At 33.5% G+C, this 24,724-nt stretch overlaps 1 protein-coding gene across 4 annotated transcripts in view; it reads left to right on the plus strand.

Annotated features, from left to right (window-relative positions):
• SSBP2 (single stranded DNA binding protein 2) overlaps positions 1-24,724 on the plus strand; it is a 404,380-nt gene that overhangs the window by 269,733 nt on the left and 109,923 nt on the right. For 3 of the 4 annotated variants that reach the window (XM_074204890.1, XM_074204893.1, XM_074204894.1), the window contains one exon: positions 22,754-22,843. The exons of the other annotated variant lie outside the window; for it this stretch is intronic. In XM_074204890.1, the coding sequence (XP_074060991.1) occupies positions 22,754-22,843 (90 nt within the window). The remainder of the gene's footprint in view (positions 1-22,753; positions 22,844-24,724) is intronic. 4 annotated transcript variants of the gene reach the window in all.

Genomic DNA, 24,724 nt, shown 5'->3' on the forward strand with positions numbered 1-24,724 from the left:
GTATAATTGCACATCAAGTGGCAATGAAATGTATATACTAATGTCAATGTGGCACATTTCAAATAATAACTATTTATATGAGATCATTTAGGCCTTCCCAATTTTTTCTTAGTTTCTGAAAGTGCTGTCCAAAAGAATCCTTCAGCAAATCAGTCAGGTCAGCAATCTTTATTTTTTTTTTGTCTTGGAAAACAGACTGGAAAGTTGGAGATCTGATTCCCCTTCATTATATCCCTCAGCCATCAGGATTTCCTGGAGAATAAATTCCTTAGAATTAGTATACAGAGTTTGATCTCCTTTGAGATAAAGGTACTTCCTAGTTGGATCAAACCAATGTTAAGAGGTTTAAAAAACAATTATAACACACCACTCTCCTGGTTTGGCTCACCTAGGATGTAGTTATGGGTCAATTGAGATTTTTTTACTCTGACACTTTTTTTCTAACGTTGTATAAATACTTAAGAATCTGTTAGGAGGACTGCCATGTTACCTGCTAATAACTACTTAAGAGAAAGGTTTGAAACACTAACTAAAGATGCCTCAAATATGGCATCTTATTCCACATTGTTATTTATATGTAAATTATGCAAGTAATGACAGTATGAATGTTGAGCAATAAATTTGTTTAAGACATGGTTTGTGCTTTGTTGATTACATTGACACTATTGACATTTTTAATAGATAAAATTAAAGGATCTGGCCTCTGCTAACATATTTTGGCTACTATATATTGTTCAAGTGGTTAAATGTTGAATTAATGCTTCTTTGGCCAGAATTAGATAAAGCATGCATATAGTCTCATTTAGTTGAGTAATCACACTAAATGATTTCACAATGAAAGGAGTGATTGTTTTATTACTTCATTTTCAAAATGGTGTATCAAATCATGTTAACTTAGCAGTTATATGCTAGCTGTAGCCATATATTAGTACTTGATCTTAAAAAATGAATCCTGGTTATCTTACAGTAGTCATATTACTTTCAGATAAAATGATACTGGAAATCAGTTGATATTTCAAAAGCACTATTGATTCATGTTTACATTTACAGAGAGCCCTGACAAAAAGATTGAATGCTTTACTCCACTTCAGTGTTCTTTAAAATTGTCCAGATCTATTTAAGAAACACCAAAAATAAAAATATTAGCTATATCAGCTTTTGTCAGTTTGCTTTCTAGTGATTTGCTGTGGTGACATGAAAGGATTAATTTGCTAAGTAACTTAAATTGAAAAATATTTACAATTCATTCTCTTTTTTTTTTAGGTTTTTTTGCAAGGCAAATAGGGTTAAGTGGCTTGATCAAGGCCACACAGTTAGGTAATTATTAAGTGTCTAAGGCTGGACCTGAACTCAGGTACTCCTGACTCCAGGGCCAGTGCTCTATCCACTTTGCCACCTAGCCGCCCCTATAATTCATTCTGTTAACAATATCAAATTTATTTTAGACCGACAAATATAACATTTGTAATCACAATAGCTTAAATTATTCAAAAAGTGTAAGAGTTCTAAATTTTAATTCTACTTTTGCTTAGAGTGGTCCGAAATGGAAATGCACTTTTTTCTCCTCAATGAGGCAAAAGAGGTGGATTTAAAGAAGACGAGATTTAAGATGAAAAGGAATAAAATGGTAGTAAAAGAAATTAAATATTTGTAGGCTACTGGAAGGTGTGCATCGATCAGCCTTCCTGAAGATCTTTTAAATGTCAGGATGGATACTAAATGCTATCACTTTAGTATTTTTAAAAATAGAGAAAAATATAAAGTAGTGAGGTTCATATTTTTAAACATGTATGACAGAATTTTACATCCAAATGAGTATTACCTTTCAAAATATTTGCAACTGGGCATTTTTGTGTCTGTTCCCTTTGCATACCGTTTACAAGTGAAAAATGAAAATTCATCATATTTCTCTATAGCTTGATCTTTTAATATCAAATTGTTTATAATCCAATGTATTCAATTAGATAGGGCTCCAACTAATTTTCACTTGTTTACAAAAATCTTATCTCCTTCAAAGGATGAAGATTTTCCATCTGTTTTTAGGGATACTTAAGAGGTGTTAATGGAAATATCCTCAGAATAAATCTTTGTCCTCACTCTTGTTCATGTTAAGTTTCAATTTATTTTTTAAAAATTATATTGTTGGGGCAGCTAGGTGGAGCAGTGGATAAAGCACTGGCCCTGGAGTCAGGAGTACCTGAAATCAAATCCAGCCTCAGACACTTAATATTTACCTAGCTGTGTGGCCTTGGGCAAGCCACTTAACCCCATTGCCTTGAAAAAACTAAAAAAAATAAATAAAATTATATTGTTATTAGTCACAGGCACAAGGAGAAAAAGTTTGAAGAGTTAGATTTGGTATCCTTGATTTATTATGTTAGGGTAAAGTTAAGAAGGGAATATTCTGTTCTGTCAATGAGATACTTTGTTGGCTTGGATTTCATCATTTTCTACTCTTATGATGGAAAATTATACTTTTCTTTTTTACTGAATTTAACAAAATCAAGCTATTATAATCAGACACCCAAAATATGAAGAGTAGGTGCTTCATATTCTTGTACAATCACCGTGAAAGATTTTATTTGCCTCCAAAATTCCCAGGGGTAATTTACTAAATGTTTTCTTGCAATGACAACATGAAAAGTAGATATTAAATAAAACATCAAGGAAAAATAAGTAGAAAAAATAAGATGGTTGTGTTTAAACATGACCTTAAGAACACCATGAAAATGTTTTAGATACATTTAGAAACTGAAAAGAAATTTAAATTGACCTGAAGAAGAATTCAACTAAATGTTCTAGATACTCATGGAACAAAAATTGTTTTTTACTTTTAATCTATAACAAACTTCTATACAAATATATTTTTTTGTTGATTCATTAAAGTCTTGCTTCCAAATTCTAATTGGAATATTGCACTCAAGGTTTTGCTACATGACTGAATCATAAATGTAATTTATTTTTTTCTAAGGAATCCCAATGTTAGTCCTATGAAATATGAAGATTACTAGTGAATTTGAAAGTCAGTCAATAAACTTTATTAAGTGCTCACTAATTCCCATGCACTGTGTAAAGTTCTAGGGATAGAAGAAAAGCAGTCCCTGCCCACAAGGAGCTCACAATCTAATGAAGGAAGACAATACATAAAAAGAATTGAAGGAGGGATGATGAAGTCCCCAGGAGGGCTGTTGTTGCTCAGTTGAGTTTGCCTCTGAATGACCCCATTTGAAATTTTCTTGGCACAGATACAAACAATGGTTTTTCATGTTCTTCCATAGTTCATTTTACAAATGAAGAAACTGAGACAGGTAGGGTAAAATGACTTGCTCAGAATCATACAGCTGGAGTATAAGGTTGGATTTGAATTCAGGTCTTCCTGACTCCAGGTTTAATCTTTTATTCACTGAATCACCTGGCTACCCTCTAAAATACACTAGAATTTTTTTTAATAGTTTCAAACTTCATGTAAAAAAAAGAAAAAATCTCTTTTTTTGTCTTCTGAACACTATACCTTCTGTAAATCTCTAAATTATAAATGATATGGAAAGTAAGGGAATTGTCTACAGAATGAATTATGCTCATACATTTACACACACATACACACACACACACTTTTCTTTTTCCTTTCAGTGTTCCTCATCTTAACCTCACTCTTGGGGGCCACTCTAAGATGGTGTGTGTGTGTGTGTGTGTGTGTGTGTGTGTGTGTGTGTATTTGTGTGTGTATTTGTGGGGGGGTTGGGTGTATACACATACACAAGAAGTGGTTCTCCACTGATCAATAGGTGAGTAATTAAGATTAAATTTAGAAAAACTAAAGGTTTTTTAAAATTAAAACTTCTCTGATTTGCTGTACTTGTATAGTTATATTCTGATAGTCAGACATTTTTAGGCATTGCCTAACATAGAACAAAAATCTTACTGAAAATACCCTAGACAGCTAATTAGCCAGCTCAACTACAACCTGCCTGTTGGCTCTAAGACTGTCAGGTTCCCAGACCATCAGTGAATTTGTACTTATAATATCAATTCCTCTCATATTCTCCCTTGGCTCTGAATTGTCAACCTAAAGGCCCTGCTTCTCTGCAGTTAGGTCCACTAGTTAGGCCCATGTGCAGTGAGGCTCCCTTAGACTAATCCTGTAAGGTCCTGAATGGGAACAGAGGCATGATAGATGTAGAAAGAATTTACTTACCAGTCATTTGCACTCATCATAAGGAATTGAGATCAATAAATTTGCATGGCTAATTATAAATTTCAATATAAACACCAAGTGAGCTTCTTGGGAAAAAGAATATTCTTAAATGATTTTTTTTATTAAACTGAGGGGTTTGGATATTTGTTTTCCCAGAAGAACATCCCTATTACGGTCTCCTTTGTTGCATTTTTTCAACTTCCTTCAAAGAGGAGAGTACTTGTTCACTCAGTCAACTGTGGTTCTTTCTAACTGGGGGTTGAGTTAATCAAGGTTTACATTGTGCTTTGCCTTCAACAATATCATCTCTTTGTGCCACTTCAAAATCTCCTTCTCACCTTAGTACTAGAATGAGAAAGTGTCATTCAAGTTATTTGAACCTATTGTTTTATTTCTATAACAGTATGCAGTCATCTTCATGAAAAAAAAAATCACTAAAACCCCAAAGGCTATTTATGGGGAAAGAAATCTTCCAAATTTATGATTGTTAGTGGTGGTCTATACCAGTACAATTTTGAAATAACTTTTTTTCTAATATTGTCCTATTTTTGTAGCAATTAAATAATTCAAACCCCTCACCCCCCATGCCCCAACAGAATTTACTCTATGTTGATATTCAGAAGGCCTATTCAGAGGCTCTTCCGCTTTCTAATTTTTGGCCAAAGTAAACAAATGCTATTTTCAATTTGTGCTTTTTTAAAGGAACTTAGAGGAGAAACCTAAATACTATGTCAATTCTGAAAGCCTTGTCCTAACTTTAAAAAAAAAGAAAAGCTACTTTTGAAAATGTAATCAATAAGGAAATAAAGTGGAAACTAATTTCCATTTCTTATCCTAGCAACAGTAATGTATATAATATTGTGAATGATTGGGGAATAAATTGTTCTGACTAATGATTTTCTTGAATAACTGAAGGCTGAACTTTTAATGCCCAAATGGTATTTGATTCAAGTCTTGAAAGAAAATCTTATAAAATGTTTTGAAACTACTCTGACTTTTTAAATGGTAGATTCTATTTTTAATGCTTAAAAGTGGTTTCTTTTTGTGATACTTTTTTTTCTGCAAGAACATCATTATATAAGTAGTAAATTTGTATTTGATCCTACGTTAGAGCTTTTGCTAAGGGAATTAGCTGAGAAAGGCTTAGAATGTAAGCTTTACCGTTTCATTTAAATTCAGTTCATTTGAACTCAACTGTTACAAGTCAAAAGTTGTTTGTAATGAAGGTTTTTGCTTTAAGATATAAATGGAAAATTATTCTAATGGGGGGGAAAGATTGCTATAGAGTTTCATGCTACTGACATTCATAGAGAAGCACCTACACAGCTGTAATCTCTTTCAACTTCTATATGACAAAGGAGAAAGAGAAATTCTGCTGGGAAAGTTTTATGTTGTCTTTTCCATTCCCTGCAGACCTTCCCAGGATGGTGGTGGCGGGGATAATTGTTACACCTTGAAGCTGTCAGAGAAAATAGGGAGCCAAGTAAAATGACAAAGACAAAATCCTTGGGAATTTTTTCATGCTAAATTAGTCGATTAGAGAAAAGAATTATGACTTTTCTCCTTCAAGAAAAAGAAAAATGAAATAATAGGTAAGAATGACTGAGAATGGTACCAAGTTGTACCTGATAATTTATTACTTATAATCTTATCCTTTCTGTACATCATAAACTTAATATCTTTGATACTATCTCTGACATAGTCACCACTGCAGAGTTGTTCTTCCTTCTGTTCTTTTATTATTCTCACTATGCCACCTCTGCTGCTATGAGTTCTCTGCTTTCTTTGTTCTTCACCCTACATTTCTTTTTTTCTCTGATTTCTTGCTTCCTCTCACTTCTATTCTTCTTGACTTTGGAAGGAAAGACAGACTTTAAAAATCAGAACTGTCACATTTTTTTCTTAGATTAAATTAATGCTTCACTCATAGGATGCAGTCTTGACTCCTGAGAGAGAGGAAGATGGAGGAGGTAGAGAGAGGGAGGGAGGGAGGGAGGGAGAGAGAGAGAGAGAGAGAGAGAGAGAGAGAGAGAGAGAGAGATTTATACCCATACATTTATACATACTCATACCCATAAATGCACACATATACACACACATTCACCTGCACACTACATACACATATATAGATTTAGATATATATAATTTGTATGTATCTCTCATTTTATAGCATCTCCTGAAATCAACAACCCCTACTTACTTTTCTATTCTACTTCTCTCTGTCTTGCCCTCTTATTCTTTAATAAACCACCCTTCAAAGAATTCCTCCTGTAGAACGCCATTCTGTTCCTTTACCCATTAATCTACCCTCCTTTCTACATCCCTATTAATCTACACACCTTTCTATATACCTCTTATCCCTCTAACTCATCACCCTCCCTATCTCCTATTTCTTTCTGAATTTAGGTTTTTATAACCTTATTTATGTTTATGTATTCTTCCCTTTTTAACCCATTTTCATTGAGAATCAGTTACCAGAACTACCAGCTCTCCTTCCCCGTCTAATTCTGCTATATTAATTCTTCTTCTCACACATCATTTGTCTAAGATGGTAACTTTAAAAAAAAAATTTTCCTAGACCAGTTTACTTTAAAGAATCTCATCCTATTCAACTCTACCCCCTTCTATTCTTCAAAGTACCCAATTGCTAATAACAATCATGGACATATGGTTCACATTTCCACATGTGGATAATAAACAATTTGTCATCATTGAGTACCTTGTAATTAGTCTTTGATGTTTACCTTATTTCTTTTGGTTCTTATATATATATGTCAACTTTTCTATTAAATTCAGGTTCTTGCAACAAAATCCTGAAATACTGCCAGTTTGTTGAATGTCCGTTATTTTTTGTTTAGGATTATGCTTAACTTTGCTGGGTATAATATTTTTGAATGCAACCCCAGTTCTTTTGCTCTTCAATATGTTGTGTTCCAAGACCTGTGGTCTTTTAAAGTGGTTGCTGCTAGATCTTGCATAATTCTAATTGTGGTTCTGCCATATTTGAATTATTTCATATTGCTCATAATACATGCCCTCTTAATTTAGAATTATTGAAAATCATACTATACACTTTTCCAAATAAGATACATCTTTATCTCCTCTGAATTTCCAGGGCATGCCTCAATGGTATGATGAAGAGCCTTTCTAGATTTGACAAATCTTATGACTAAGACACTCCTAGTGATACATATAGAAATAAATTATACTACCAAAAGGAATTTTTAAAAAAGCATTGCTAAAGATTTTGAAGTCTTGGACAAAAATAAAAAATTGAAGACATTAAGGACCCAGGTGGTGTTTTTGATCTCTATTGCCAATTGAAGGTAAAGGATTCAGAAGAGAGAGGCAGATTTGCAAAATGAACAGATGGCTAAGAAGTTGATGTCTGAGGTTGGGATTTGGATGTCTGTACTATATCTTAAAATATAGTTAGTAATATACATTCTTGGCCAGGGCCGGAGTGTACCTGACAAGGGCTAGTTATATGTATGTATTTGTGTGTGTATACATACATATGCACACTTATATGGCTAGGTATAACTACACACCTATACATACACATATGTGTGCCTACATACACATTTCCCTGGAGATCCATAACTCTCTCAAGAAGGATTTAATTTGAAAAAGAAGGGGCAGGGAGAAAACTTTCAAACTCTATAATAACAAAAAGAATAGCAGTCAAGAGCCTTAGTAATTCAAGGAAGACAAATTCTAAGAAGGAAGGCAACAGTGAACCTGAGGAAACATATACTATGTATAAGTAACAGATAAACAAAGATACCATCGCTAGGAAGTGAACTGACATTTCAGACCAGATTTCTCATAGGTATCACAAGTTCAACATGTTTAAAATTGGTTCTGTCATCTTTCCCTCAAAACCTACAATTCTTTCAAATTTATATGTTGAAACTGATAGGTGCCCAAGAGAAAGGATGGCACTGGGTAGCATCCTTGGCTCCTCACTCTCACTCATCCAGTATATGGTTGCTAAGTCTTGTCATCTCTACCTCCATACCATCTCTCACACATATCTCTTTCTCTCCATTCATAGAACTACCATGCTAATATAGGTCTTTTCCCCATCTCATCTAGTCTGTTAAATTTTTCTTAAAAATAGTCTCCCTATATCAATTTGTCCTTTACACACCTGCCAGAGAAGGTTCCCTGCCATCACTACTACCACTCTCCTCCCATGTAATGACCTCTAGCCAGTCCCTTTTACCTTGTAGTTCAAATAAAAATGCTTTTGTCATTTAAAACTTTTTATAACCCGTCACTGAGGCCTCCTTTCTTCCCAGTCTTCTTGCACATTACTCCCTAGCCACAGATGATAAAGTAGAACCATATTGGCTCACTTGCTGTTCCTCACACCCAGCACTTTGTTTATCTCCAGACCTTTGCACTGAGTGATTCCATACTCTGCTTCATCACCCTTTGGCTTCTTAGAATCCCTAGCTTCCTTCAGGACTCTTCTCAAATTCTTCCTTCAGAAGCTCTTCCTTTTCTACTGTTTTTGTGTATGTGTGTGTGTGACTTTCATTTGAATGTAAATTCCTTGAGAGCAGTGAATAGTCTTACTTTCTCCTTGTAAGTACTTAATAAATGCCCTGAACCATCTGATTCTTCATATTCAACACTCCATCTCTTTCTTCAGCAGAGTCACTTTGACTGTACCCCCATGCCTTCCCAGAATATTCTGTGCAGTTTATCTTCAGGTCTACTCTTTATCTTTCTCCAGGATTCAGCTCAATGCCCTCTCCACTGTGAAGCCTTTGTCTCTCCTCACTCCTCTGGTTCTGAGTACTCTTCCCATCTTCAGATATTTCTGGAGTTGTTTGTATACATGCTATTTCCTGTGTTAGGTTGTAAATTTTCAGAGTAAAGACTTCATTTCCATTTTTATTTTTTGTTCCCATTGCCCAGCACAATGCTTTGAATACAGCACATGTTTAATACATTCATTGAGCTGAATTTATTGAAATTTTTGGGCAAGTGACTTCTCCATAATAAAATTGATAACAACAAAAGAGAGGAGAGCCAGACATTATCTGATGAGGTTCCTTGTTTTAGGGAGAGCAGATTTCAAAGAGCTCAGAAGTAGCATAGGTGAGCCACCATCCTCACTCTACAGGAGAGGTGAGGACACACAAGTCCCGGAAGTTTCTAAGAATTCCATCCAGAAGCAACAAACAGAAATGATATTAATATGAGAGGGAAAAGCAGAGGACTTATTAAGGAAACCTCTATGGCCTTACAAAGAAGTCATTGACTCCAGCTTTTAAGACATCTACAGAAGATGGAAGCTAAGTGTGAAAATGAAAGAAAACATGTTATCTAAGAATATGGTCAGGGTAGCTAATGATGCCATGGTTCCTACGGTGCCAGACATGGAGGCAGGAAGATTCCTTATCCTGAGTTCAAATTTGACCTCAGACACATTTAGCTGTGTAACTCTGGCCAGGTCACTTCGCCCTATTTACCTTTTTCTTTATCTGTAAGATAGGGATGCTAAGAGCATCTATCTCTTGCTCCCCAGGGTTGTTGTGAGGATCAAATGAATTGATAATTATAAATTACTTCCCATAGTTCCTATCATATAACAGGTGTTTTACAAATGTGACTTATCATCATCATTTTTAATCCACAAATAAAGATCCTTAGGGCATATTTCAATAGATAATTGTAAAGCACTTAACATAGCATCTGGAAAGTAAGCTCTATATAAATGTTTTTGTTTTTTATTTGTTTCAGTCATCCGACTTTTCATAATCTCATTTGGGATTTTCTTGGCAAAGATACTAGAGTAGTTTTTGATTTCTTTCTCCATTTTATATGTAGTTATTATTATTATTATTATTATTATTATTATTGTTATTATGTGATAGGGAATAAAGAATGGTAGATAAGATAGTGATAATAGATCAGGAGAAAAGACCAAATTTCTTAACTCTTACTTTTGATCCTGTTTTCTTATATAATATGAATAATTAGAAAGGATACAAAAAATATTTTACAGCATTGAAACCCAAGATAAGTGAGATAAGAAAACAGTAACTCTCATGGTTTTCAAATTTTTAGACTCTGACAAAGGTACACCTAAAGATTCTAAGAGAACTGGGAGCAATGATTACCCAGAAATCTTTAAAATTAGTAGAGATTCCACAAGACTAAAGAAAGGCAGTAATGCAGTTCTTAAGAGAGGGAAGAAGGTAGAGTTTGCAATCTACACATCATCAGTTTAGTTGTAATTCCTGGCAAAATTCTAGAACATATCATTAAAGAGATCATTTGTGAGTATTTAAAAAGGGAAGCAATTAACACTGAAAGGAAGCAGGCTTTATCAAGAACAAGTCATGCCAGAATAAGTTCATTTCCATTTTGGGCCTGGTAATTGGATGGGTAGATTGGGAAGATTGCTATAGAGACCATATACTTGGACTTGAGCAAAATATTTTATAAATCTCTTTAGGCCTAGAGCAGAGAAGAAACACAGCTTATGTGAAAGCACTGTTATGTGGATCAGAAGTAGTTGAAAGACTGAATGTCCCCCCCCCCCCCCCATATAGTCATGAATGGATCTATGCAGTTTTAGTATGGTGGCTTGAGGCAGTATGGTGCCTCAAGAATTTGTCCTTGCCCCTTAGCTGTTAGCTCTTAGACGTTTTTTTATTAAAGTATTAGATGAACACATAAAAAAAAATGACTGCCAAAAATTTAGATAACATTAAGGTAAAAAGAATTAATAGTTCATTCAGTGATAGAATCCAAATGTTTAAAAAAATGTATTCTAGCTTGGTGGGTTAGAATAATGACTCAAATAAAATATAATGAAATTCAATGAGTAAATATAATGTTTTACCATGGATTTGAAAAATCAATTTCATAAATACAAAATGGTTGACAACTAGCTAGAGAATAGTTTTTATAAAAAAAGTCCTGGGTGACTTTTGAAATGCAAATTCACTGAGATAAGATTGTATAATGGCAGTCACAAAAGCTAATGTTAACCTAAGCTGCATTGAGGGAAGTTCAATGTCCAGAATGAAGAAGATAATAATTACACTGTGGTTTGACCTTGTTAGGCCATACCTGGAATATTCTATTTAATAGTTTATACCACCTTTGAGGAAGGACATTAACAAATTGGATTGTATCTCAAAGAAGACAACCAGAACTGTAAGAGCACCAGAGACTATATCTTAGAAGGATCTATCGAAAGAATCAGGGATGTTTGACATTGAAAAGAAAAGATTCTTGGGGAAAATGACTGTCTTTAAATACTTAAAGGGTTAGAATGTGGAGAACAGATTGGACATGTTCCACCTTAACCCAAGAGGCCAGATATAGAAGTTAGGAGAAAACATTGAGTAAAGTAGATTTAGCCTTGAGGTAAGGGGAAAACCTATTTCTTACTATATAAATAGCTATATCTGTTTATATAGGTATACATAGACACAACTTTCTATGATATGATGATACTTTATGAATTAATTTTACTATAAAAATGATGATAATGTTTCATCATATTTAAAAGTGATGCTATCTGAAAGTGTTCTCAGTGATCATCTTTTAGGTTGTTTTTCCAGTAAACATTGTAATAGATAAGTTCAGTGAACCATGATGTGAATTTCTGAGACATTTTACTGTGACTAGAGTGTTGTTATTCATGAAATAGAAACCATCTAACTATTTTTTATAGGAAACTAGTTTGATCTTATTAGTTTTCAATTCTCATCAATATTATAATCCAAACTATGTATTGTCTCTGACTCCATTTCATTATAAATTATCTAGATAATAAAAGTGGTTTGTGTACTTCCAACTTGTAAACCCTATTCACATCTTAAAATGAGTAGAGTATGTTTTTTCTTTTAAAGAACTTTGTTTCTCTATTCCCCTTTTTAGATAGACAAGGATTTGGAATCTTAACATTGAAAATTTCTTCAGATGTCACCTACTGAGTGCAAAAACAACTTCTCCAACACTCCTAGCAAATATTGCCCTCTTTTCAAAAGTTTCCAGTTTGGGGCAGCTAGGTTGCACAGTGGATAGAGCACCGGCCCTGAAATCAGGAGTACCTGAGTTCAAATATGACCTCAGACACTCAATAATTACCTAGCTGTGTGGCCTTGGACAAGCCACTTAACCCCATTGCCTTGCAAAAAACCTAAAAAAAAAAAATAAGAAAAGAAAAAAGGAAAAGTTTCCAGTGCTATGGATTTACTAATTTCACAAAGCAGCCCATTCTGTTGTTAAATAGTTCTACTTCCTAGAAAACTCATTCCGATATTGAACTGAAATCTGCCTCTTTCATTTATCCTCACTGGTTTTAGTTGTATCTCTTTTAGTTTCAGCGAAGAATTCTACTTCCTTTTTTCCATGTGACATCACATAAAGTTGTTGAAGAGAGCTATCATATACCTCCCTGCCCCTGTCTCAACTGCAGGCTAAACATCTCCAATTCCTTAAGCAGTTTCTCCAATTTCTTAAGCAGTTTCTCATTTAATAATATTTCCAAATTTGTTTCCATCTTGCTTTTCCTCTTTTGGATATGCTAAATAGAATCATACAGTCATAGAATTTTTAGAGCTAGAAATTATATAGTCAAATCCCTTTGATTTTACCAATGAGGAAAATGAAATTTGGAGAGAGATAAAGTGGCTTATCTAAGGTCAAGGTAATAAGTAACTAAACCTGGAGTAAAATGTCTAATCTGATCTCTATATTCTAACCCTTCTTTTCTTTTCTTCTCCATGCCAAACATACTCATTCTTTCAATTGGTTCTTCTAAGATAGAGCATCACAATTCTGGCTGCTGCCTTCTAGATATGTTCCATTTTATCATTGTCTATCCTCAAAGGTGGAATGAAACAAATAACCAAATAATCCAGGGTGTTTAGACTCCAAATCTAGGGGGGGGGGGGCTTCACTCTTTTTTGTAGGTTCTGTCACTTTAGGATCTGTTTAAGGCTTCATTTAAAATTGTTTAGGGAAAAGTTCTGGGAGCTTCCTCGCTTCATCTGACCATCTTGGTTTTGCCTACAGAAATCACTAGTGTCTTTTGTTTAATTATTTTTTTTTTTATTTTTACTGCATGACACTTGTCAAAGTTTCTTAAAATATAGCTCCCAGAACTGCATTCAGTGTGTATTGGATGTGTTCCTACTAGAGAATACTATTCTAATACTCCTTTGAGCTGGACATTATACTTTTATTAATGTAGCTTGAGATTTATTGTGCTTTTTTTTTTCAAGCAGCTTTGACATTTTTAGTTTATATTATGTCTTTACCTAATTTAAAATCCCTGCATTCTCTCTATGAATTAATTTAAAGACATTCTTACCCATCATATACTAGATGAATTGACTTAAAAATCAGTTCAAATGGAAAATATTTATTTTGGTTCAATTTCTTCTAAAATGTCATTCTAGGAAGATCACTAGACTTTTAAGGCAGAAGGCTTGAGTTAGAGTTCAGATGTTGGAAAACTATGTGACTATCGCTGGTTTCCCTGTGTCCAGCATATCTGTCCAGTTCTTTAAGTCATGTCCAACTTTTCATGACCTCATTTGGGGGTTTCTTGGCAAAGAAGCTGGGTTGGCTTGCATTTCCTTTTCCAGCTGATGTTAAAAAATGGAGAAACAGTGTTAAGTGACTTGCCCAGGGTCACACAGCTAGTAAGTGACTGAGGCTGGATTTGAACTCAGGAAGGTTGAGTTGCTTACTATTGCTGACTCTATGCCCCTGTGTGCTTCTAACCACTGTGCCACCTAGCTGCTTTTCCTGGCTTACAGTGGATACGTCAATAAATATTTATTATTTGACTTATGTTGACCAGACCATTTAGAGTCTTTATAGCTGAGAAAGACCTTAGAGATAATCTAATATAACAAAATCATTTTATAACTAAGGAAATATAAGCCTAGAGAAGGACGTGTTAGAGCCCTGTTTAGAACCAGGTGCCTTGTTCTTCTCACTCCACCGTGCTATATACCTTCCCTTAATTTATAAAATGGTAAAAATACTCATTTACAGGGTTTTGAACAGGTGTAGAAATCCAGTCCTAACTCAGAATGATCTGCTAGGTTGCATTAGAGATTGGAATGAAATGAGACATTTGTAGAACATCTATCACTTAATAAATAAATCATTTAAGTGGATATGGGTGGGGAGTATTCCTTATCCTCAGCATGGAAAGGATACACAGGAAGAATATAGCATCCCTGCTTCTCTTGCATGTTGGTCATGCAAATGAGATTATGAAGTCTTTACTTTAAATACTTACAGGAAAAACTAACCTAGCCTACATGATATTGTCCCAATAGGATAAAGAGTTTTGTAATCCTAAACAATTGTATACATCAAATTCTTATGATTATTGCAAGTCTTAGTTCAACATTCCAACCTGTCCAAATCTTTTCTAATCCTGTCTTCCATAGAGCCTACACACACACACACACACACACACACACACACACACACACACACACACACACAGTTCATATTTCCCATTATTAAATCATTTACATACTTGGTAAGAATGCCATAAATGTCTTTAACTTTTATACTCTTGATAAAAATGATGAAAAGATGGGATTAGTGAGAGTCCCCATCTCTAATGCCAAGTTCTTTACTATTCAGATACTGTCTATTGAATTTCCCTTTTCTACCAATATAATAATGCTATGGAGGAAAAAAAAGAGGGTTAATTGAACATATTTTGCTAGTTTTGCTCTCGCTTAACCTGGTTCTCTGTGAGCCTTACTTTCATTTAGATAAGTCTTCACAAACCATCTGCTTAATTAACTCTTCCAGATTTCTGCCAGAATATTGGTTTGTAGTTTCCAAAATTTACCCTTTTTACAATCTTAAAAATCACAGAATGTTTTGTCTCATTTCCTTTAATGAATAAGTTTAACCATAGGAACAAATCGTAGACTCTTAATCCAAATTTAACCAATAGCATTAGTAATTATGAGAATATTGTCCATTTTAAACCCTTGATACCTGACAAATCTTTATTAAATAGTTATGTATGCAAATTTATTTTATGCTTTTTCCCTTAAAGCATTATTCAAGTTTATCATAGTGATAGGAATTTTTCCCCATTTTATCAACTATTTACCTATAGAAGATATGAATTAAAAGTCAAGTAAGTCAATCAGGAATAATTGCAGTTGCTTCTAGTCTCTCCTTTACCAATCCTTTTCCTATATAGTTGCCAATTGTATACCTAAAGTCCAGATTTGACTGTGTCTGTCCATTGTTCAAAATGATTTAGTGGTACCCTATTGCCTCTGGGATAAAGTACAAATTCATTTGTTTAGTATTTTAAAGCCCTTCATAATCTGGCCCTGTGAGAACTCTCTTTTCATCCATTTCCTCTTTCACTGATCTTTTCCTACCAGACTGGCCTTCTTTGTTTTATCCAATACAAATGTTCCTCATACAGTTTTTGCCTTCATATTTTTACATAGTCTGAATTCATGTCTCATGCTCTTCTGTCTCTTAGAAACCGTTTGTCCATTTTTCTGTCTTTGTATCCATCCAGTGCATACATTGTACATACAGAAATAAACACTTATTAAATGTTTGTGGAAAAGTTTAATTATATTAAATTTAAATAATTATAAAATTTAGATAATTTGGAAATTTTTTAAGGGATTAAACAGAAAACTATATAATCTGCTCTCTAAATTAAGCAGGAACCTAAAATTATTCGAGAAATACAAAAAAAAAGAAAAAAACTCCAATTCTATGATATGGCCAAGCAAGAAACATGATGAAGTAGGGTAATGGAAGAAAGTTGGTAAGACACAAATAAAGATATAGAGAAGAAAAGAGGAAGAAAGTCAAAGAGAAGAGTAAGTTCCAATGCATCAATGTTAAAAGTAAACTCAGAGATGTATGTAGAAAAGACTCTATACCATAAGGCAAACATATTCAAATAGTTAATTCTGTTAATGGTCACTTTTATTTTATAAAATTTAGAATCCTCTAGATATAAAAACTCAGCAAACATTGAGATTTCTTTTATTTTTGGTTTGAATTTATTTTTTCAATTTGGAGAAATAAATCTTCATCAAGTTCCATCTTTACTTCATTTTCACAACTCCAAGCTTCCTTGCGCATAATGCTTAAGAGTAGCCTTTTTCATTTTTTAGAGAAGTCCATTATTAGAAGACTAATAATGTCCTTTTCTTTAGATCTTTTAAAATACTGCCACTAAAATTTTTGAAGTTTTGTTGTTTAAGTAGGTACTTAAAAGATCTAAATATTATTAAACCCAGATTCACAACTGCATTATTAGATCTTTTTCAGCCCTAAAGCTGCACAAATGTTTTTTATCTGTCTTGTCAATACTTAAATGCTTTACATAAGTTTGATATAAGGACCTATACTCTGGTGTAATTTTAAATAATTTAGCCTTCCTTTTGGCAAAACAAATAACCCCCCCCCTTCCAATTCAGCTGTTCTAAAACAATCCAGATTTTCATATATTCTTGTGTAAAGTAAAACATCTTTTGATGTTTTTTCTGAGAAAGAAAAATTTTTAAATAAAAGACTATCTTTGTGAAACTTATGATTTGGAAAAACAAAACATAAACCTATTTATTGATTTAAGAACATTTAAAAAGTAACATATAAACACTTTCATAACAAAGATATGCTGATTAAATTAATCTAGTACTAAAGACCAAACAGATGCATATGATAAATTAATCAATATGATTGTATTTGTACCCTCTTTATCCAGATTGGGTTAGTAAGAAATGTGCCCAAGTAAAATGATAAACTATAGAATTAGAGCTAACATAATGGGAATTCAACCCTAAATCAATGGTCACAGACATATTGCACTATAAAATTCCCTGTGGTACAACTCAAATAAAGTTTACACACACACACACACTGAAAGTTTTCAATGTCACAAAATTATGATTGAAATAGTTATCAAAGCCTAAAAGTAGCTTATTATGAATTAAACATGAATGACAGTGTAGACAACACTGTCTTGCAAGACTCATAAATCTCACATAGCACTTTGTTGTACATGCCTCTTGATTTACTCACCTTATTGGGTATTGTAGTTACATCTATGTATGTGCTTTGTTCACTGCTAGACTGTGAGAAGGAACTCTTTATTTGGTAAACTTACTATCTCCCTCTGAATTTAGCACAATTATCTGTATATATTAATTTTCACAAACCATCTGATGGGTTCGCACCTTAAATAAATTTTCTCCCACAGAAGCACAAATTATGAAAAAATAATCATTGGTAGTTTTTATGAGAATCATTATCATAACAGATAAACATAAAATTTAGTACTCTTTCCTATGTTAAACCCTAGTGTCCTCAAACTAAACTTTAATCCTGTCTGACAACTTCAAAGCAGTTCTTATTTTTCATTTGCACAATATATTCATAATTGTTTCAGTTTCTGCATGCTATAAATTATCTATTTTCAGAAGTACCTTTATCATTTTGAAAACTGAAAAATTTGAGATTTAGGTCCATATCATCTCATCATTGAATTATTTTAAGAGTCTCCCAACTGATCACCTTCCTTGAAATCTCTTACAGTCAAAGACGAAAGAAAATAAACTCCATAGTCTATTTCTAACACCTTTTGAGCCCTATTTTATACTATTCATCTTTATAGTCTCTATTTTCCAGCCAAATAGGACCTGGAGTAGTAGTCTGTTCTTTTCTTGGAGTCTTCTGTCTCTGGTGCTTCAAGTAGTCCATTTTCTATTCTTTGTAAGGGACTCCATTATCATCTGTGCCTGTTGAATTCCTCTTCTTTCAAGATTCTCTTTTTGTCAGTTTTTCCATGAAGTATTGCCTGAACCATCTTTCAGTTAAAGGTGGTCACTCCTCTTCAGTGCATACATTGCACATACAGAAATAAATACTTATTAAACTTTGTCTGATTTCTTACATTTTTCCCTTCACTCCCTCCATTTTGTCACACTCATTTACGTAATATCCCCAGTTACAATTTATTAGGGTAGGGATCAAGTTTTTTTACTATTTGTATCTGTATGATGTAGCTCATAGGTGTTTCATTTATTTTCTGAATTAAATCAACAAAGATTATTTTGTCAGAAGGAAATCACAAAATACAGAAAAGAAATCATATTATAATATCTTTCATAGCTTGGTATATTTGCTTACACACTATTCATTCATTTATTGAACAAGTATTTTAAATATCTCCCAAATGTCAGAAGACATTTTTAAAGGTATGCTCAAAAATTAAAGCATTAAATGACACACTTGGTCATAATGGATTTAAAATATGATGAAAAGTTCATTGGAAACTGACACAGGCAAAGGTCTTTGAATCATTTAATGACTAGTAGAACCAGAGAATGTATTATGGCAAAAGAGAATATTGATTCTTTAGAGTTGGGATGTGAAAGGATTTTCCAGAGGACAAAAATTATTTAAATTATTATTTTCCATAATTAAAGACTATTGTCAATTATAGGATATCAAAATACTTTTTAATATTGTGTATCTTAATATCTTGAATCAGCAAAAGTTATACTGATCACATAATTTAGCATACTCTCAAAATGACTGTCAGATTCAATGTTCTTACTACTGTTGCATGACTGTGATTGAAAAGGAGTGGCTATACATCAAAGAATATCATTTTAAAGTTGTCTCTTTGAAATATCAGAACTTTTCTATAGCCAACTAAAAGAAACTGAGGCTCAGAAATGTTGAATACCTTACCCATTATCACCCAGGTAGTAAGGCCTCTGACTCACATTTATACTCTGTCACAATGGACAAATTATACTTTGGTAAACATATATTATAAACAGTATGAAATAATAGCTATTTACCTTAAAAATACACTTATTTAAAAAGGGGCTGATTTCTTTTTTGTTCTCATTTCTCAGAAATATTTTCTCCTGTTAAACTTTTTGGTTTCAACAAAAATGCAAACCAGAATTCAATTTGTTTAGGGGTAGTTTTTGGCAAAGCAGTGGATTTGGCTAGGTACACTTCAAAGCTAAATAACATTTCAGATAGCACTGTTTAAATTTGGGGCTACCTTAAGATAATATTAAAATTCAATGGCCTTTATATTTGATGATCTTCCGTAGAACATATGTAAAATTTTAAGTATTCATATTACTATAAAGTAAAAAATATACATGTATAACATTGTTAGCATATGCTCAAATGTCATGGCATTATTATAATAATACAGAATCAAATTTGCTGGATGGATGAATATGCTATTATTACACAATGATCACACATACCTACCATAATCACTCATTGTAAGGTTTTTGGTTTTTTCCTCCAGAAGTAATCAATTAACATTAATTCATTTTTGGTTTATTTCCTGATTTCTTTTGTAACCAACTTCAGTCCTTGCATAACAACTGGTGTCACCGAGGGATGAAATCTATAGTTAGAATACTGCTTACTGGCCCAAAATAAATAAATAAATAATCCATGACTGATATTTTTAGCAGTCTTTCCATCTGTTTTAGAGAATACATTTGTATTTTGCAAATAGGATTGAACTTTAGTTCTTTTTATGAAATTACTGGATTTTTAAGTGTTTTAAACAGTCTTCCTAATCTACTTTTTGTGTACATCATTTTCCAAATCATATTATCCTATTCACTTTTAGTGCTGCATTGTTTCCAAGCAAAATCAGAGGGCACCAGAAAGTAATCTAAATAACGGATTTTCCAGGCAGAAAAATGTGTTATATTTTGTCTTTACTGTAACTTGGATGTCATGATGGTGGCAGTTCAAATTCAATATAGCCCAAACTGAACTTATCAATAACTCTCCTGAAACCTTCTCTTCCTCCAAATTATCCAGTTTCTGTTGATGATGCTGCCATCCTCTTAGTCACTCAGATTAAAGACTTCAGTCATCATTGATTCTTCCCCCGCCCTCCCACCACCTTCACACACTACCAATTGCCAAGTTCCATTGATTCTATCTCTGAAATCTTTGATCCATGCCTTTCTCTCTGCTTGCACTGTGATCACACTAGTTCAGGTCTCTTCATCTCTAAATTGGACTATTTTGATAACCTCCTTACTGATCTCCCTGCCACCAGATTCTCATCTCTACAGTCAAACAACACAAGGAATTACTACTAAGTGCATTTTAGGTATTAGCATTATACAGATGCTAAGGATGAAAATATAAAAGTGATGCTTCCCACCCTCAAAAACTTAAATGATAAAATCACATATTATGACAATTGAAATATTTAAATGCAGCCTATATCTAGACTAAAAACAAATACAGAGAGCTTAACATAGTACATAGAAATGGATTTCTAACCTCTCTTTTTCTGACCAATACTGAAATCACCTAATTATGTATGTAATATATAAAAAAAAGTTTGAATTGTCAAAATTTGATACTACAACAATCAAGTACTTATTTTTTTAAAAAGTTGTTGGAATGGAAACTGTTCTATTTCTTTCTTTTTTTTTTTTTTGTAAGGCAAATGGGGTTAAGTGGCTTGCCTAAGGCCACACAGCTAGGTAATTATTAAGTGTCTGTAATTATTAAGAGACTGGATTTGAACCAAGGTACTCCTGACTCCAGGGCCGGTGCTTTATCCACTATGCCACCTAGCCACCCCCAAACTGTTCTATTTCAAGAAAAATGTTCAGAAATTTTTGAAATAGATACTTAGTATTTTTGTGAATTTTTCAAGTGGTTTTGTTGCTGCCTATGTTTTAAGGGTTGATTACATTAAGATTCATTTTCAAATTTATTTTATCATAAGCTCTGAGTTTTGATGCCTAAGATTAATTTATTTCATATTTAATTCTGGACACTAGTAACAACTTATTTTGTGTGGGGTTGTGAGAGAAGGTAGAAGAGGAGGCAATGGGGTAGAAACATATTTTTAAGTTCCATTCAACAGTATTGTAAATTCTAGCTTTCCTGTCTTTATTTTAGAGTGTTCTTTCCCCTTCATCTGTTACAGATGCTTCTTCATTCATACTCCCTCTCTTAATAAAAAGTAACTTCATAAACTCTTGTCAAAAGGATAATTAAAATTCATTCCCACTAAACATTTCTGATTTTAAGGTCCAGACCAAGGGTATCTGGAAAAAAGTAGATGCATCATTCATGCCACAATGATAATAACAGTTACGTGCCTTTAGGGTTGAAGAACCCTATTTCTCAATGAACCTTGGGGGCTCCAAGGTGAAGGTAAAAGGCTCTTGTTACCCCCAATCTATGTTTCACACAGCTTCCAGTACAAACAGGACACAGATAGGAACACAGCAACAACTTGGTCAAAAGCCTTCTGTGACTTCTGATTGTTGATATGATCAGACTCAAAACAAATACATGGCATTCCAGCCTTACATTAACATATCTTTCCAACCTTATTTCATATCCCTCTCTCATGCATTGTGTTCTAGCCAAACTCACCTACCTGTTCCCTGAGCTCACCTTGTTACCCCCTTACCTTTGTACATTTATTCAAGCTGTCTCCTCATGTTGTAATGTTCACAACTTATGCCCCCCATCTTTCTCCTGAGTTCAAGTCAGGGGCCATGTTCTTTATGAAGTTCTCCCTTTTATTCACCATCCCTTTTAAAAAGTCTCCCCATTTGAAAGTTTTCATTTTTTACTCAGATTTTCAAAAAGTATTTGTATCTCTCCTTTGCCTCTTTTACATCCTAACCTTTTATGCTTTATTTGGATATGTTTCACATATTCTGTTCCTAAACTAGATTGTAAACTTTTTGATAGTAGGGACTATATTCTATTTAAAATCCTTGCAGTACCTAACAGAATCTTGTATGTAGGAAAAACGAGATTAGACCTGTGATTTCATTGTGATAGGGCATCCCTAAGTAAACAATTCCTTCTGCCAATACTAGTCACCAATGTATATTCAACTTCTGGTCTTAGAGAGTTACCTAACACAATATATGAGTCACACAGCTAGTATATACCAAAGGTACAACTCGAATCCAAGTCTTGGCTTTGGGGCCAACTCTCTATCCATCTAGCTTCTAACTTAGGTTAATAGTTGTGTACAAAGAAGGTCAAATACATTGAAAAATTAAAACCAAAAAAAAAAAGAATTTTATTACAGTTTCCAGGATGTTCTTTCTTAATCTTACTACCTTGCCAATTAACTCTTATTTCTACTACAACTTTTTAAATATATTCCTCAACCTTTCCTTAAAATGGACTATTGACAAAATAGTTTATTGCTGTATTCTCATATATGTATGCTTGTGTGTACCTCTTTGATCCAGGCTTTTGATTTCTTTAAGAAGTATGAAAAAAATTCGTTTTGTAATTTCAAAAAGTTTGGAACTTTCTGTGCCAGTCATCTGACCTATACAATCCAATACTAAATTGCTAATTGAATCATAAAGTAAGGACTTTCTTTGGAGTAAGAACATAGTAGTACTAGTTGCTGGCCCTAAATGTCCCTTTTTACAGTCAAGTTTCATTAATCTTTGATTTTATGCCTTCATTGTAATGACAAAGGCTTTTTTTTCCCTTTATTCTTTTCAGAGCGCTGCAGCAGCTCCCAGTCCAGTGCTAGGAAACATTCCCCCAGGAGATGGCATGCCAGTAGGTCCTGTACCACCAGGGTTCTTTCAGGTATACAAACAAACTGTGACTGCAGGAATGTTAAGGTGTAGAAACTCTTATGTGATTTTTTTGAGGCTATGCAGGAAGAAAAGTCTATTTTAAATCTTATGGTTAACATAATGTAATATGCTTCTTCTTGCTTATTCATGAATCCTTATCTAGTTTATGTTATCTTTCCTTCAATGTCTTCTTCATTGTTTGCTTGTCTTTTGACTATCTTGCCCCCTACTTGAGAGGAAAAGGAAAGAAGGATCACAATTTAGGTCTTAATATTTGGTAAAGGTTTGATGGGAGAGATGGCTTCAAGTAGATTTTGGAATAATATTGGATTTTATCCATCCATTCTCTCTTCTCTGCAAGGCATAGAAAACACAAATTTCATTGTATTTATAAAATACAATCAAGTTATGATCTATCCAACTAAAACAGGAAGAAACTTTAGACCACATCTCTGACAAGTGACTGTGGTTTATTAATTAAAGTGTTAAAAGAAGAATACTAACATTTTGAAATATCCATTGTATGTTAGTATTTTTAAATTGTAGCATTGTCATTCTTTACTATAATGATTGCCCGTATTGGTGTAATTGTGGCACCTTAGGGTTTTTTTAATTTTACAGAATGCATTCCTTACCTCTGTCCATTTTCCCTTCCAAATTCTACCTTCAACTCCATGTGAATATGCTTATCCAGCATAATAATTATTTTCCAGATAAAATTGATTTTGGAAAAAATTGGAGAATCCTTGTATATTAGCAAACTTGGGTTACTCTGAAGCACTATATTATCAAAATTAATGAAGTATGTTACATATTATTTACAGTGAGTTACATTAAGAGTATAAAAATGTTTGGCTGTCATTTTAATGCTTTGTATTTTCAAAATCTTTAATAATTAATCATTAGGTAATCTATACAAACATCATTGCAGAATAAATCAATGACTTAATAAATTTGAAATTACTGAAATCGAGGCAAGTTGCTGCTACTATTTTGTCTAGACCAGTAATTGCTTTGGTGTAATTAACTCCCTCTGAGGAAATTACTTCTACCTAATGCAAAATAGCCCTACACCTTGGAATGTTAAGAGAGTTCTCTGGTTGCATTATAGAATTTAAGTGACATTCCCTCACTCTTGAACTAGATCTTTTTATTTCATGGCTTGTGTCCTTTCTGTTTGCTACTCCAGTGCCACCTCCTAATGTGTAGCTATTGAACAAAAGGGCTACAATTAAAACTCAAACTATCAGTGAAGCTATATTTATTTACCCCAAATAAATGTGATTCTAAGAAATACAATATGCTGATATCCATGGGTGAATTAGTAGATCCATATGCATATCACTCTTCCCAATGATCTGTTCAGTATGCTATTTTTTATACTGTTTATGGTATCCCAGACTCAGCAGCTAGGTGGTGCAGTGAATAGAGTACTGGCCTTGGATTCAGGAGGAATGCAGCCTCAGATACTTGCCACTTACTAGCTGTGTAACCTTGGGCAAGTCACTTAACCCTGATTGCCTCATATCCAGGGTCATCTCCAGTTATTCTGATCCATATCTGGTCACTGGATCCAGATGACTCTGGGGGAGAAAGTGAGGCTAATGACTTAGCATTCCTTCACTCAAATCCAATTCACGTGCTTATCATGGCATCACCTCCCTAATGAGGTCTTGTTCGAAAATGAAGGACAAACATTATTAGCATATCCATGATTCTGAAAATAGAAAACTTGTAGCTTGGAGCTTACATTATTCACTGCCCATCTTCTGTAATTCATAGTCTACTGTATATTTTCACTCCTTTTTGTTTTTGCCCCATGTTCTCAACCATTTTGTCAAAAAGTAGCTATTTTAAGTCACAGTTCTTTAAAAGGAATGACTTCTCTGGT

This window comes from Macrotis lagotis, chromosome X (assembly GCF_037893015.1).
Source record: "Macrotis lagotis isolate mMagLag1 chromosome X, bilby.v1.9.chrom.fasta, whole genome shotgun sequence".
In the NCBI taxonomy this organism is placed as follows: Eukaryota; Metazoa; Chordata; class Mammalia; order Peramelemorphia; family Peramelidae; genus Macrotis; species Macrotis lagotis.